The following is a 14,116-nucleotide window of genomic DNA, read 5'->3' on the forward strand; positions in this document are numbered from 1 at the left end:
TGCGCTAAGGTTAAGGCAATCGTCTGTGTTTCATTGCGCGCTAAGGTTAAGGCAGTCGTCTACGTTCTAATTGTGCACTAAGGTTAAGGCAGTCGTCTGCGTTTCAGTATGCGCTAAGGTCAAGGCAGTCGTCTGCGTTTCAGTGGGCACTAAGATTAAGACACTAATCAACAAGTCTGTTGTCTGTGGAAAAAGGCAGACTCCGTTTGAATGTGTCTATTTCTCTCGGCTTCATCTGCTGCACCCTCCGTCACTCTGGCAATCCATCCATCCATCCATCCGACCATCCGACTATCCGTTCATCCTTTCAATGTGCCTGTTTGTCTGCCTGTCCCTCCTCCCATCATCCTCGCTGTCTCTTTGATGTACGTATTTGGGCCCTGGCCGCAGTGCTCTAATGACTGTGGAAGGCCAGCTCTCATTGCCGACAATGACCTTTAAAAGTAGCCCTTTTAGCCAGAGAGGCCTGGCAAACTAGCGGGTGTCATTAGAAATGCATTAGTAGCATCCTCTCCACCTCCCCCCTCCTAATAACCCCCCTCCCCCCGCGTCATAAGGCACTGTGGCTTTGCACTGCCTCCAGATTGAAAAGCCTCAGTGACAGTCTTTGCCTACAGAGTCAGCCAGAGGGAGTGGGAGGATGGGGTGAGGAGAGAGAGAGAGAGAGAGACCCATGTTTTTTCCCCTGACCTTCATTTTGATGATGGACATGGTCACATTAATTATACGACGACTGATATGGAGAACTAGGCAGGATGGGGGGGGGGGGGGGGGGGATTCGTGTTTACCCCTCTTCTGCCCCCGCGGCTAGGCCCAGGGCTACTCATCTGGTGCTCCGAGGAGACAAACTGCCCCACTTCTGATGCCTGTCCCCTTCCCTGCCTCTCAGAGTGCCATGAGAAATTCCTACTCTGAGACAGTATGTGTGTGTGTGTGTGTGTGTGTGTGTGTGTGTGTGTGTATGTGTGTGTGTGTGTGTGTGTGTGTGTGTTTATTGAGTGTGAGTGTGTGTGTGTGTGTGCCACACACTGTGCACAGCTCCACTTTACAGCTAAAGTGCCGTTCTTTGTGTTAAGCAGTTCTGTTTCGTGCTGCTCTTTTTTTAACAGCCATGAGCTAGAAATAGTGATTTTTTTTTCTCGGTACAATACAATACAGTGCAATACAGACAGCGTGCAGACTCGTGCTGTCACACACACACACACACACACACACACACCCTCCAAAATAGTCCAGAGACTCACACCTGAATGGTCAGTGTCAGCCTAGACAGGCGTATGGACAATTGCCAGCCTCAGGTCAGCCTTGTGGTGCAAGGAGCTGGCGGGGGGTTGGGGGTGGGGGGTGGAGGAGAGGGGGAGAGGGAATAGCCTCTTTGGGGGTTTGGCTGTATTTTAAGGTCTGAGCGGTCGGGATGACAGGCGGCCCGATACCTGGCCCAATTCAGTCAGTTTGATCCCAGCACTAGCATGTATTAGTCCCTAAATTTACATCTGTATTTATAGCCCCCCCTGCATGCCAACTGACCCCCCCACCCCACCCCACCCCACCACATACACATACACACCTCCCCAACCCCTTTCTCCGTGGGAATGCTGCTTTTTCTTCCTGTCAACACATCCAAGCTTTCCTCTGCACTTTTAGCCATCTTCATCCCTGGGAGGCAATTTGTTTTGAAAAATGACTTCTTAGATGTGATGTTCGGAGATCCATTTTCCCCCCTCCTCAAGCAGAGAGAAGAACTAATTAGATACTGGATTTTTAATATTTAATGTATTCTGCCACAGCTGGCGTGTAGAAGAATCGCTCTGAATTGTTGAATTGCTGTAGTGCTGAATTGTAGTGCCAACATGCTGGATGGCTGAATCGCTTCATGTGTAAGACGATATGGCAATGTTAAGACCTGGGGTCAGATGCCTTCTGTCTCTTCTGCAGTCATCTCCCCAATGAAAGGACTGCAGTCACGGTGAGTGCTGTGAGATTATTCATGCTATTTTGCCATTTCACAGAATCCAATCTTGTCTTTTATCCGAGGGTGATGTAGACAATCTATTCCCTAATGTGTAACATTGAGCAAAAGACTAACTTCATTTTTACCTTAAAAAAGACACCCTCTCCTTTCAGTCTAAGAGGAAGGCTTCTTCCCTTCCTTGTCTTTAGGCTGAGACATAGAGAGGGTATATTATTGTTTTTACAGAAGTCACTGTTTAAGTTCACTGAATCATTTTTTCTACTGCAATCACATATTTTTTTTGGTTTTGTTTGAATATGAAACCATACATATTCTGATGGAGCTGAATAGAAACCGTATGTTTCAGAGGAACTGCCTCTCAAGAAAACAGCTTAGCAGCCCAATAATTCAGTTCAGGAATTCTGGGAAGGCCACAATCAGTTTTGAATGGGTTGTCGCGGCACTCTGTCTTGCCCGGCGACCCATGACATTCTTTCTGACACGAGACTCCACTTCTGAGGGGAAAATATAATCACATATACACGATTGAATATTCAACCTTGGGGACCCTTAAATATTTATAACAGGATCAATTTTCCTTGTGCAGGGAGGGAAAAGACTCAAGGAATCGCCTCCACTCCCGCCCCCCCTCCAATGTAGATGAATGGAGGGGGAAAAAATCAATCCTGTGAATTCATCCCTTTTTGTGTGTCGATGCCTGGGTGAATTTTAAGTGGAGGGTGGGTTGTTGTGTAAAGCACACAGAATGTATGGAGCCCCCTTTTAGATGTGTGTCTGAGTACGACTGACTTAGGGTCAGAGGGGTCTGAGGTCCCACGCCATCCTTTTCACCATCAGCACTCTGGGAGATGGCTAATTGTGTTTGCGGCCTGATGTAAGAAGAGCTCAAACTCAATTAGAACCCCACCCCACCACCTCATTCCTCCTTCCTCCCCCCCTACCCTAATTCCCCCACTCCTGCACTTGTGTCTCTCTCCCCCAAGCACCCAGCACGTATTATGTATTTAGATTTACTCTCTCTCTTTCTCTTTTCTTCTCTCATTCTCTCCTTCCCCCGTCTCGCTTTCTATCCCGCCGCTTTCCCTGCTTGCCAGGGCTTTGTGTTGAATTGCAGTCATTGAAAATCTTGCGCGAGGCAGTGAAATTGGCGTCAAGGTTGGTTGACGTCGCTGTATTTGAAACATCATTTTCATAACACACTTCAGAAGTGCTTATCTTTTCAAAGGCCGTCTGCGAATCGAGCTGATGAGATAGATTGGCGACTACTGTAAGGCGTGTGGTGAGGGGGAGGAAACAGGGAACAGAAGAAAAAGGAAGAAATGACACTGGCACTGCACGCCTCCTGCAGCCTGTCCAGCAAACATGTTCAAGCCTTCTCCCTCCCTCCTCCTTTCTGTCTCTCTTTTTCTGTTTTGGCTTCCATTTTGGAGCAGTCTACATGCTCTTGGTGAGGGATTTCTTGTGTTTTGGTTTGTTTTATTTGCCTGCCAGATATGCCCCTAAAGGAGTTACGATCCAGTATTTCAGCCTGCTCACATGTATCAGAAACCGGATGCGCATCATATGCCTGTTTTATGATACCAGTATCACCAATAAAAATCAGAGATAACACCCTACATTCTCAACCTGTTCTTCTCACCTCATAACACCACCCTTTCATTGCCTCCTGGAAGAAAATCAATCATCGAAATAATGGTGGGAAGACCTTTTTTCTTCTCACGTCTCCCCTCTTCCAGGAAGTGTGGTTGGAGGCCGCTGAGGTGTGGGAACAGATTGTGGTCATACATCCAGCTGGGGGGATGAGACCGAATCTCTCGGCTGACGCCTTGCCACAGCTCTCCAGGTTTCTAACGCACGGACCCTGGTGCTCCGGCTATACCTCTCCTCTTGCAGAAAACCCATAAGGGTGAATTATGTCTTGTCTCTCTTCAGAGAGGGTGAGGGATGGAGGAGAGGCCGGACGCAGATGGAGCAGCTGGAAGAGAATAGGGGAAAGAGATAGAGAGAGAGAGAGAGAGAAGAAAGAAAGAAAGAACATGAATTTGAGCTGGAGGATCTTTTCAGGGATGAGATCTGTGAGCTAGATTGGTTTCAAGATATGCCATCTTCAACATGAGATCTGTGACCATTATTGTGTAGCTGTCTTTTCTAAGAGATAAGTGATAATGATGTGTGATGTCTGTTAGAGTCACTAGGTCGTAATGGCAACATATAATATGATTTTTTTCCCCCCTAATGCACAGTACCAATTAATTAGAAGTAGGGCACGTTTCAGTTCCCACTACCCCTCCAGTGGTACTTCTTGGTATAACCAACACAGCCATTAAATGCACCAATTGTCAGGAGTGGGATACAAATTTTTATTTCAACCCCACCCTCCAGAGTACAACGTTTAACACACCAGGCACACAACATGACCAAAGAAAGAGTGAGCAAGAGAGAGAGAAAGAGCGAGCGAGAGAAAGAGAGAGAGAGAGAGAGCCTGGACCATCAACACACCTCAGAGCTCAAATACGACCCGCTCCTAAATAGTGTTAAGACAATAAAACGAAATATTGTGAAGACAGTCAATAAAACTTGTGACTTTCTGTCTTTCTTTGTGTATCTTCCGAGAGAGGATGGTGCATCGCCGGTGGAGCTCGTTCGTTCTTGCCCAGTTTAACACTTGTTTATACCTCAGTGTAGGGCCATGAAATTGTAGCTCCGAGGGATTCCGGTAAATAATATGGGTTTGCCAATGACTCATTCACAGTCTGTGGGTTTCGCATTTTTCGGTGTTTGTTTATGTTTGTTGCCTGGGCTGATGAAACAGTGGATGGTCCAGCCCGCCCGACATGTTACCGCCTCTATCATGCAGCTGCCGGAATGAGGCTCGCCTGCAGGTGGCATTTCATTCATTTTATGTCCGCTACAAATCAGTTGCCCCTCCTCTCTCCCTCTCTCTCTCTCTCTCCCTCCAGCACTCTCTTTTCTTCTCTCCATCTCAACCATCACTCTGCCTCATTCTCTCTTTCTTTTGCTCTCACTCCCTCCTTCCCGTCCTCATGCGTTCTACACATCCTGTCTCTCTGGCAGATGTTATTGTGTCAACAAAAGGACTCAAAATCAGAAATTCAGAAAGAGGTGATAAGACTCTGAATTGTGTGATTCCTACCTTCTCCGGGTTAAATGCTTTGGTGTGAAAGCACACGTACCACTTACTGACAGTAAAGATGCACTGATTGTGAATGCGATTGTCCTGCTGGACAGAAAAGCCTCATCTTCTCATGGCGGCCACTTTGTGCTCGTGCGTGTTGCTAGCCGCGCCCGCTCTATTGATCGCTGCCGTCCTTGCTGCATAAGCACAGGAGCGGCCCAAACCTCTAAGTGGCTTATCTCCTGCAAACAAAGACACAGAGATGTCACTGACCCCCAGATCACCAGTGTAGCCTCACCCTTTTCACAGTGTGTGTGTGTGTTTTCTTCTCAAGGTAAAATTGCACCTTTCTGTAATTTGAGTGGCATTAAATCACTTTGTTTTGTATATAAATCCTCCTCACCCCCTGTGCCATCCTTTCTCCTTGACCTTAGGGGTGTCTGCGGGGGAAGAGCGGAGTCTGCGCAGGAGGTTTTTTCATGGCTTTCTGAAAAAAAACAAAAGGGAAGAAAAAAGCTATGCTGCTTGTTTTTCCTTTGCTTAGCCCCTGAAGGTGACAAGTTGTCAGCGTGGATTACACACAAATTGGCGTTCAACTGGAACTGTTTTAAATTCTGTTTTGGAACGGAATTCTTGAAGCTGAAGGGGGGAGCGGGGAGGGGGGGGGGGGGGGGGGTGTTGAGAGTGAGAAACTGAAAAAAACAAAGGAAAGGTGTATACTGATTCAGAGCACCTCAGGTGGATTGCGGCGAATGAGCTTTACTTTCACGGTCGCATTGTGAGTTGTTTGTACCCCACCGCCCCCCCTCCCAGTCGTCGCGCGTGTGCCCTTTTTGAAGAACACAGCAACTGGGCCGCGCTCCAGCTTGCGCAGACCACAAGTCCAGATGGGGAGTTGGAGAGTGAGCTCATGCCGTTGCAAAGAAAAGCCTTTGATACCCTGATCCTTATTTAAATGTTGTGGCCATTGTTTAGGGGAAGTGGATGAATTAGGAACTCTGCCAGTGTCGTGTGTGTGCGTGTGCGTGTGTGTGTGCGTATGTGTGTTTGTGTGAGTCTGTGTGTGTGCGTGTCTGTGTGTGATAGATAGAGAGAAAGAGTATGTGTGTGAGTAGAAAGAGAATGAGTGTATGTGTGTGTGTGTGATTATTAGCGTTGGTGTGGTTTTCAGAGTGTTGTCCTGCCTTTCTTCAGCACTCAGCCTGTTAACAAGCGCCACACCAACTGCCATGTATCTCCCTGGGCGACAGCGTGTTTGTCTTGTTCTTTGTGTTTGTGTGTTTTTCAGATAGGGACAGTGTGCAGATCAGAACTCTGAAAGGGGAACGTGTCTCTGTTATCTGCCAAAGTAGAGGTGTATCACACACACACACACACACACACACACAGACACAGACACACACACACAGACACACACACACACACACACACACACACACACACACACACACACACACATACACACACACACACACACACACACACACACACACACACTCACACAAAGGTCAAGGGATACCCATCAGCATCCAATAAAGTATGCAAATGTTGCGGGCGGGGAAAAGAAAAATAGCTGCCCAAGCCAAATTGAGCTTAACTGTGGGCCAGGCCCTCTGCCCTCTGCCGTCAAGAGCAGGGCAGTGGAGGCGGTGTCCCGCTGCTGCACTTCATGTTAACATTGTATGGGGAGACCTGAGTAAACAGAAATGTATTACGTGTGTGAGCACATACACACACACACACACACATGCACACGCTCACAAACACATGCACACGCAAACGCACACACACACACACACACACACACACACACTCACACACACACTCACACACACACACACACATACTCACACACACACACCATCATACATACATGCATCCATGTACCTTAAAACATGTTACACCCACATATGTGTACCTCTATGTGGGAGGTATATATAATAGATAGCATAAAGCATCTCTGAACAGAGATAAATGCATACAATAATGACATGAAGTAGGGCTGGGTGATGTAGGCAAAACAACACATCTAAATTTTAATTAACAAATTCGGTCTACAGCAACTCAATACAAAATGTGATTCAAACATGATAACCTTGGCTTAAGCAGTCTGGTATTCTCCCGTCGCTCTCCAATAACGCACTCAGATAGACAGACAAACAGAATGGCATGACCATTTTCCATGGCCGTGATTGATGTGGGTGGGGTAAGGTGTTTAGGTTGTAAGGGGCGACTGGCGGACGGTCATTCGCAGGCTGGAGGCCAGATGTGTGTGTGTGTGTGTGTGTGTGTGTGTGTGTGTGTGTGTGTGTGTGTGTGTGTGTGTGTGTGTGTGTGTGTGTGTGTGTGTGTGTGTGTGTGTGTGTGTGTGTGTGTGTGTGTGTGTGTACACGGTAGGTCAGAGAGGGAAGGTAAACAGATGTGGATGCAGCTGACCAGCCTAGCTAGCTAGCTGGCTGGCGTGACAGCGTGACTGAGGAGAGGCGATGCTTTGGAGTGGCCACATGACGTGAAGCGACAGCGTACCCCTCTCGTCCTCCATCACGCTCGGCCGCTCCACCTCGACAGCTGAGCGCTGGCTCCGGCCCCTGCCGCACGGCGGTGTTTGATGCCTGTCGGAATCGGAGGAGGGAGTGTGTGTCTTCCAGCTACCGCACCTGTACTCAACCCCTTTCACCTTCAGCCCTCCTCAGTGGGATAGACACTGTGCTGTGGTGTGTGTGTGTGTGTGTGTGTGTGTGTGTGTGTGTGTGTGTGTGTGTGTGTGTGTGTGTGTGTGTGTGTGTGTGTGTGTGCGTGTGCGTGTGTGACCGCCCGACCATGCGCTTGTACACATGACAGAGGCAGACAACGCCAGAGACAGACAGAGAGAAAAAAAGATAGGACTGCTAAAAAACGAGTGTTCCTGTGTGTCTGTGTGTGTGTGAGAGAGAGAGGGAGCGGGAAAGAGAGAGAGAGAGAGGAGGTGGAGAGAGAAGGTGACGGACAGAAATAGAGTGTGTTAGCAAGTATGACGAGAGAAAGATAGAGCAGAGACTTAGACGGTGACAGAGGAATGCTCCCAGACACTCTTTCCTCTCCCCCTCCTGACATCTCTTGCCCCCAAGGGCCGCACCTCTGCAGCCTTCAGCAGGGCCAGTCTCCATTCACACTCACTGAAATCCTCTCTCCAGGCTGCTGTGTGAGATCTAGTCTGAGATCAAGTCTTCCACTCTTGTCGTGTGTGTGTGTGTGTGTGTGTGTGTGTGTGTGTGTGTGTGTGTGTGTGTGTGTGTGTGTGTGTGAGAGAGAGTGACTGAGAGATATAGTGTGTGTGTGTTTTGGTGGGGGGGGGGGGGGGTGTCTGTGTGTGAGAGCGTGTGTATGTGTGTATGTGAGTGTGACAGAGAGAGAGGTGATGTGTGTGTGTGTGTGTGTGTGTGAGAGAGAGAGACAGAGACAGAGGGAGAATGAGGGTGTGTGTGTGTGTGTGTGTGTGTGTTTGAGTAATACATGGAGAGGAAAGAGGATGGTCATGGAGAGATAAACAAAAATCAACATTTTTTCTCAAACATGAGCTCTTGGATTATGAGCTGTGTACAAAAAACTTCTTAAGATAAAACCAAGGGTCAAAATTGTCTCTGTTTGAAGAACAAACTTTTTTGTAAAATGCGTGTTTAATGCGTGTTTAATTCATATCAGTGCATGTCCTGACACTGTTTAAGCAGTTTGCGGAGTTGCAGTAAGTCCCCGGGGTTTTGACACATCATAATTGCTGACGGACAGTTTTCCCCTCTGATGTGTTTTGTGTGCCTTTTTAGGTTTACTAGGATATATTTTGTATTATTTCATGTATCTCTCTCTCCCCTCCATCTCTCTCTGTCCCCCTTCCTCTCCCCCCCCCCCCTCTCTATCTGTCTTTCTCTTTTACTGTCTGTCTGTCTTTGTGTCTGTCTGTGACTATCCATCTTTCTATTCCTATTGATGCATTTCTCTCCATCTGCTCCAGCTGTCAGTGCATGCGATTCACACAACAATACTCCCCTGTCTGCAGACCGGGGCCTTGGATTCCATATGTGGCATGTAGGTTGAGGAGACAGACGGCAGTTTGACTCTAAAGAGACCTCCGTGACTGGGCTGTTTAGCTGAATGGACAGCCTCTTGCTGTTGCTGTTTTGATGTGTCACACTTTGCTTCCAGAGACGAGAACAAAGATTTTCACAGGGGCCAAAGCATATGAGATGCCGCGAACAAAAGGGAGCTCCAAGTTTAGCTTGAAAGCCGTGTTAAAATATTCACCATGGCATTTTTTTTTCTTTTTTTATCAACGGGCCCCCATTGTGACATTTTTATCTCGGCCTTGCCGTTCCGCCTTTTGTTGTTGTTGTTTTTAGGATCATGGCAGATTCAAGTGGATATTCAGGAATGTGCACTCTTGCGCTCTCTCGGTTATGGTGACCCAGTTTGTGAGGAGTATTATAAAAAATTAAAATAAATTCTCCTACGGGGAGAATGCAATCTGCCCTCAAGAACCTCAGCCTGAAGAACCCTTCAAGAGCCCTGGTTGCAGAATCAGGGGAGGGAAAGCTTCTGTTTAGTCGGGCCCGTAGCCTGTCATGTGGAACCGAACAGATAGAGGCGTGACGCTCCTCTTCCTCCCCTCTCTGACTCGAGTGCAGGGACTATGAAGGGCCTGGCTGTGCATCTTGGCCTTTTCTCCCTCTCGCCGAGGGGGGAGAATGGATCCTGTTTTGCCGCCTCTGTCTGCCGATAAGGCAGCCTTACGGTACGCTGGCCCGGCATGGCTGCAGGGTGGGGTGGGGGGTGGTGGGGTGATGCTGGGGTTTCACGCACTGGTCACCGTGGAATCGGTTGGGGGACGGTTGTGCCGTTTCCTTCCAGTCTGGAGCCCAGAGGGCATTAGCTTGTGGTGCAGCTCAGTTGTGACACTGGCCCATTTTACACACTGCTGAGCACTAGTGGTCAGGCACAACAGAATAGCCTCGCCCTCCACCCTAGTCTCTCTCTCTTTCCCTCTCTCTCTCTCACTCTCTGTTTTTCACAGCTGTCTTTATCTCTCCAAAGCTATGTCTTGTTTCTACCATGTGGCAAACAGCAATATGGAAGCCAAGGAGAGAATGGGCATGTGGTTCGCAATAAAACGTTAAGTGTTATTAGCACTTCAAGAGGATAATATGGTTAGAATACTATATTAATCAGATTGTTGTCTCCAAGAGTCATTTTGTCTGAGTTTTCTTGAGTGTATTTATTTTGAGGTCTCTGTAAGAGGAAGACTTGGACAAACTTCCAGAAGTACAAGTCGCATCAGTGGAATGGGCCCACCTGAATGAACCTGTCATCGGTGACGCATTGCTTTTTAAGCCTCAGTGATTACACCCCTTCCATCGCAACCCCCTTTTCTCTCTGTGCTCGGCCTGTTTTCCCCCTCCCCGGTTTTGAAATATGACTTTCTCTGCAAAGGTTAAACAACAAGCCGGCGTGATGTATGGCTCGGAGCCCTCGTCTCCTGGTTTTATTCCTTCTGACACAAAATAAATATTCTCACCTCTCGTCTCAGGCACAGAATGGCCAAAATCAATGATGGCTAATTAATGCAGCTGAAGAGAAGAGAGCTCTCTCTCGCTCTCTTTCTGTTCACTCTCTCGCTCTTCTCTCTCTCTCTCTCTCTCTCTCTCTCTCTTTCACTCTCTCCGCCTTCCCGCCTGCCGCCAGTGTGTTCAGTCCTCACAACATATCATCACCGAGGACTGGGAGACATGTGCCTGAATCCTGAGATTAGTCACCTGCTGCCTCTCTCTGGCCTCACATTGTACTCAGCCACAGCCATTTAACAAGAGACAACACATCTAAAGGGCTATGCAGTCATACTATATTCAATATATATACATATATATGTGTGTGTATGTGTCCACTGTAGTATGTGTTTGATGGGATTGTATCTGCTGTCCTTCTGTTCTCGTGTTCACAAGCTTGAATGCATATTTTAATTAAAGTGCATAGTCACAGTCACAGAAAATGCAAGGTCAACAGAATTGGCTTTTTCTAGGCAGCACATGTCAGCGAGCCATGGCCTCCGCTGGTCTAAGGCAAACACAGGGTTAATCTGGGATGGGGAACTTCCGGAATTGTTCCAGAGCATTCCAACAGATCCACAGAATTCGAAGATGGGATTCAGAGATAGATCAGCTCAGCTGCAGACTGATCCACAGGATTCAGAGATAAATCAACTCAGACTGATCCAAAAGATTCAGAGATGGATCAGCTCAGACTGATCCAAAAGATTCAGAGATGGATCAGCTCAGACTCTTATGTCATTTGCTCTGGCACCATGGTGGTTGATAATGGTTGCTCTTTAAAGTTTTTAGTGAAAATGGTTGATTTGTTCAAAATATATTTTATCCAGACTCTATTTCCATGACAGACTCATTGGATCTCTCTCCTCTTTTAGAATCAAGAGTGATGTCTTATTGGAGGTTCTGCACTGAAATTATATAATTATGAGGATAACATCAAACTACTCCATTTCCCTCTTAAAATCTCTGGGCAAAGGTTAATCTTTTTAAGAAGTGATACTCACCATCCTCCTCCTTTTGGATTTCACTCCACCTGGGCCAGATTAACAGAACATAAGAGTTTAAAGACAGAAGTTTAGATTGCCATTTCCTAGATCCTAGTTCCTAGATAGCTAGACTCTCAAATGGTAGTCTAAGTTTCAGATTACCAGTTGAGTTTGTTCAGTTACATTAAACAGGCAAAGTTGAGATGGTTATTTGAGTTCCCAGACAGTTAAACTCAGTTGGCCTTTTAAGGTCATCAACATTAGGGTTCAGTGCCAATGCCATTTGAGCTGTCCATTTTCATCCGTAGACAGCTCTGCTTAGATGCCTCTTTCAGATGGGCTCCAAGCATTCTTACCAACCATGATCTAAGGCTAGGGTGGCCTAAAATGCCCCCAAATGCCACGCTATCTAAAATACAATGTTATCTAAGGACTAGTTGGCACTGCCAGGGTGGCCCAAAATGCCATGTTATCTAAGGACTAGTTGGCACTGCCAGGGTGCCCCCAAATGCCATGCTATCTAAGGACTAGTTGGCACTTGTAACTTGGCATGGCTGAGATTCACCTTCATGTTTAGACAACTGACTGGCTGACTGTGCCAGGTCAGTGTTTTTTTTGTGGGAGTGGGCTGTGTCTGGAGGACTGTGCTTTTGTCAACTCTGAGAGGATAACAGGCTGACGCTTTTTCTCGTAATCAGGATGTGACATCAGCGCTTCCATTTTTATCGCAAAGTCGTGCTTTGGCATCGACGCTCAGTGCTTCCTGTTGAGGGACTCAGCTGAGATTCCCATTGGTGTTGCCATTGGATACACAAACAATCAGCAGTACAGACAGACTAAGAAGAGAGTGAGAGATAGCTCACAGTGACTTTATATGTGATATACGAATCCTTTAGGTGAGATCTTATCTTGAGAGGATTCTGTGAAAAATGTAATTTACTCAGAATGTCCTTTTCATCCCAGAAACACCCAATAGCACATTCCATGGTTTGTGTGCAAATGTAGCTTTCTTTAGATTTTTTTTGTTTTAAGCCTTACATGAAAGGTTTGCTCTGCAGGAAGAAGGGATTACAGTGCTTATAACCATAATGAACTTTCTATGTTAAACAAATTCTTTCATTAAATTCTGTAATTGAAAAAGACACTAGTTTAAAGCAGTTGAACTCAACTTTGAACACCCACAAACAAACCCATCAAATGCTTTACCCTGTTTCACCTCACATACGTGCACATGGACTCTTGCAGTTACGCAGCATTGAAAAGTGTTGTCTACTCGTGTATTGATCTATTGTTTCGTGGCTAAATTCATTGGAGAGGCGAGAGGTCAGACACTGTGACATCCATCAACCATCCAATTGGGTGGGGGGTAATGGAGCTCGTCTTTGGAGGTTACCAGAGAAAAACGCAGGAGGCAAAATTTGACTCAGGTCGGAGGGCAGGCCAGAGCAATCGGACGGGGTCAAGGTTCTACTTTGTCCGGTTATACATCATTAAGGTTGGGCAGGGATAAAGGCGAAACTTGAACGTCCATCCCTGAGCAAATTATTTTTTTTGCATTTGAAAAAAACCTCTTTCAAATCAATCTAAAGGCCGTTTTTCTCCTTATGCGCTGGTGCATAAGGTCATCATGAATTATGACTGGCTTTCCTCCACCTGCAGATTAGCTGGGCTCGCAAGCACCATGGTCACTCTCCTCACAATGGTGCTGTAATAATTTTACACATTTTTTTACGGGACCAGATAGTGAGTCACCTCTTCCTCCTTTGAGTTTAAAAAAATAAATAATTTAACTGGCACCCCAAAAACATGAAAACTTTGAGACTTTCACAATGGATGAGGTGTGTGAACCTGTCATGTTGTTACAAGCCATGCGCCATTCTAAATCTATGTGTTAAATCTTCTTTCTGAGAGACAGAGATGAAGGTGTTTTGTAATACTCAAGCATAATTCGACCCTTAGCCAGGGTGTGTTTTCTGCTTTGTTCAACATGTAACAGGATCATTCAAGTGTAGATAGTAGGCCTGCTGCACTACAAGGCAGACTGGAGCCGTTTACATCCCTCTTCGTTGCTCAATGACACACAGTTGTTCATGCTGGAGCTTCCTCATATAACCATAAGTGTAACTTCCTGTTCATTTTTTCCCCATTTCTTTTCTAGACTCGAGGGGTCCTTCTACGAGGTCATGTCCGTCGACTTCGAGATTGACAACTTTATCAACCTCAAGTCCTCCCAGACCATCCGATGGCAAATTGAGTACCCAGCCACGGGCCTGCAGGCAGAGGCTCTCTCCTATATCTACATCAGCCAGAGGGACATCCAGGGCATAGTGCCTCTGGCAGAGGTGAGACTTGTCGAGCGCAGTTACAATGAGAACCGATATTAAAGCACAGCCCTATGGAATACAACCATGGAAAGCAGTCTATGTAACCTATCTTTGATGGCCTGGAC

At 46.8% G+C, this 14,116-nt stretch overlaps 1 protein-coding gene across 1 annotated transcript in view; it reads left to right on the top strand.

Moving 5' to 3' along the window:
* LOC308376675 (transmembrane protein 132C) overlaps nucleotides 1-14,116 on the top strand; it is a gene marked incomplete at both ends in the record, with an annotated part of 164,422 nt that overhangs the window by 112,016 nt on the left and 38,290 nt on the right. The window contains one exon of the mRNA XM_080853113.1: nucleotides 13,826-14,009. Within this exon, the coding sequence (XP_080709239.1) occupies nucleotides 13,826-14,009 (184 nt within the window). The remainder of the gene's footprint in view (nucleotides 1-13,825; nucleotides 14,010-14,116) is intronic.

Source organism: Sprattus sprattus (assembly GCF_963457725.1).
Source record: "Sprattus sprattus genome assembly, chromosome: 15".
NCBI classification, from domain to species: domain Eukaryota; kingdom Metazoa; phylum Chordata; class Actinopteri; order Clupeiformes; family Clupeidae; genus Sprattus; species Sprattus sprattus.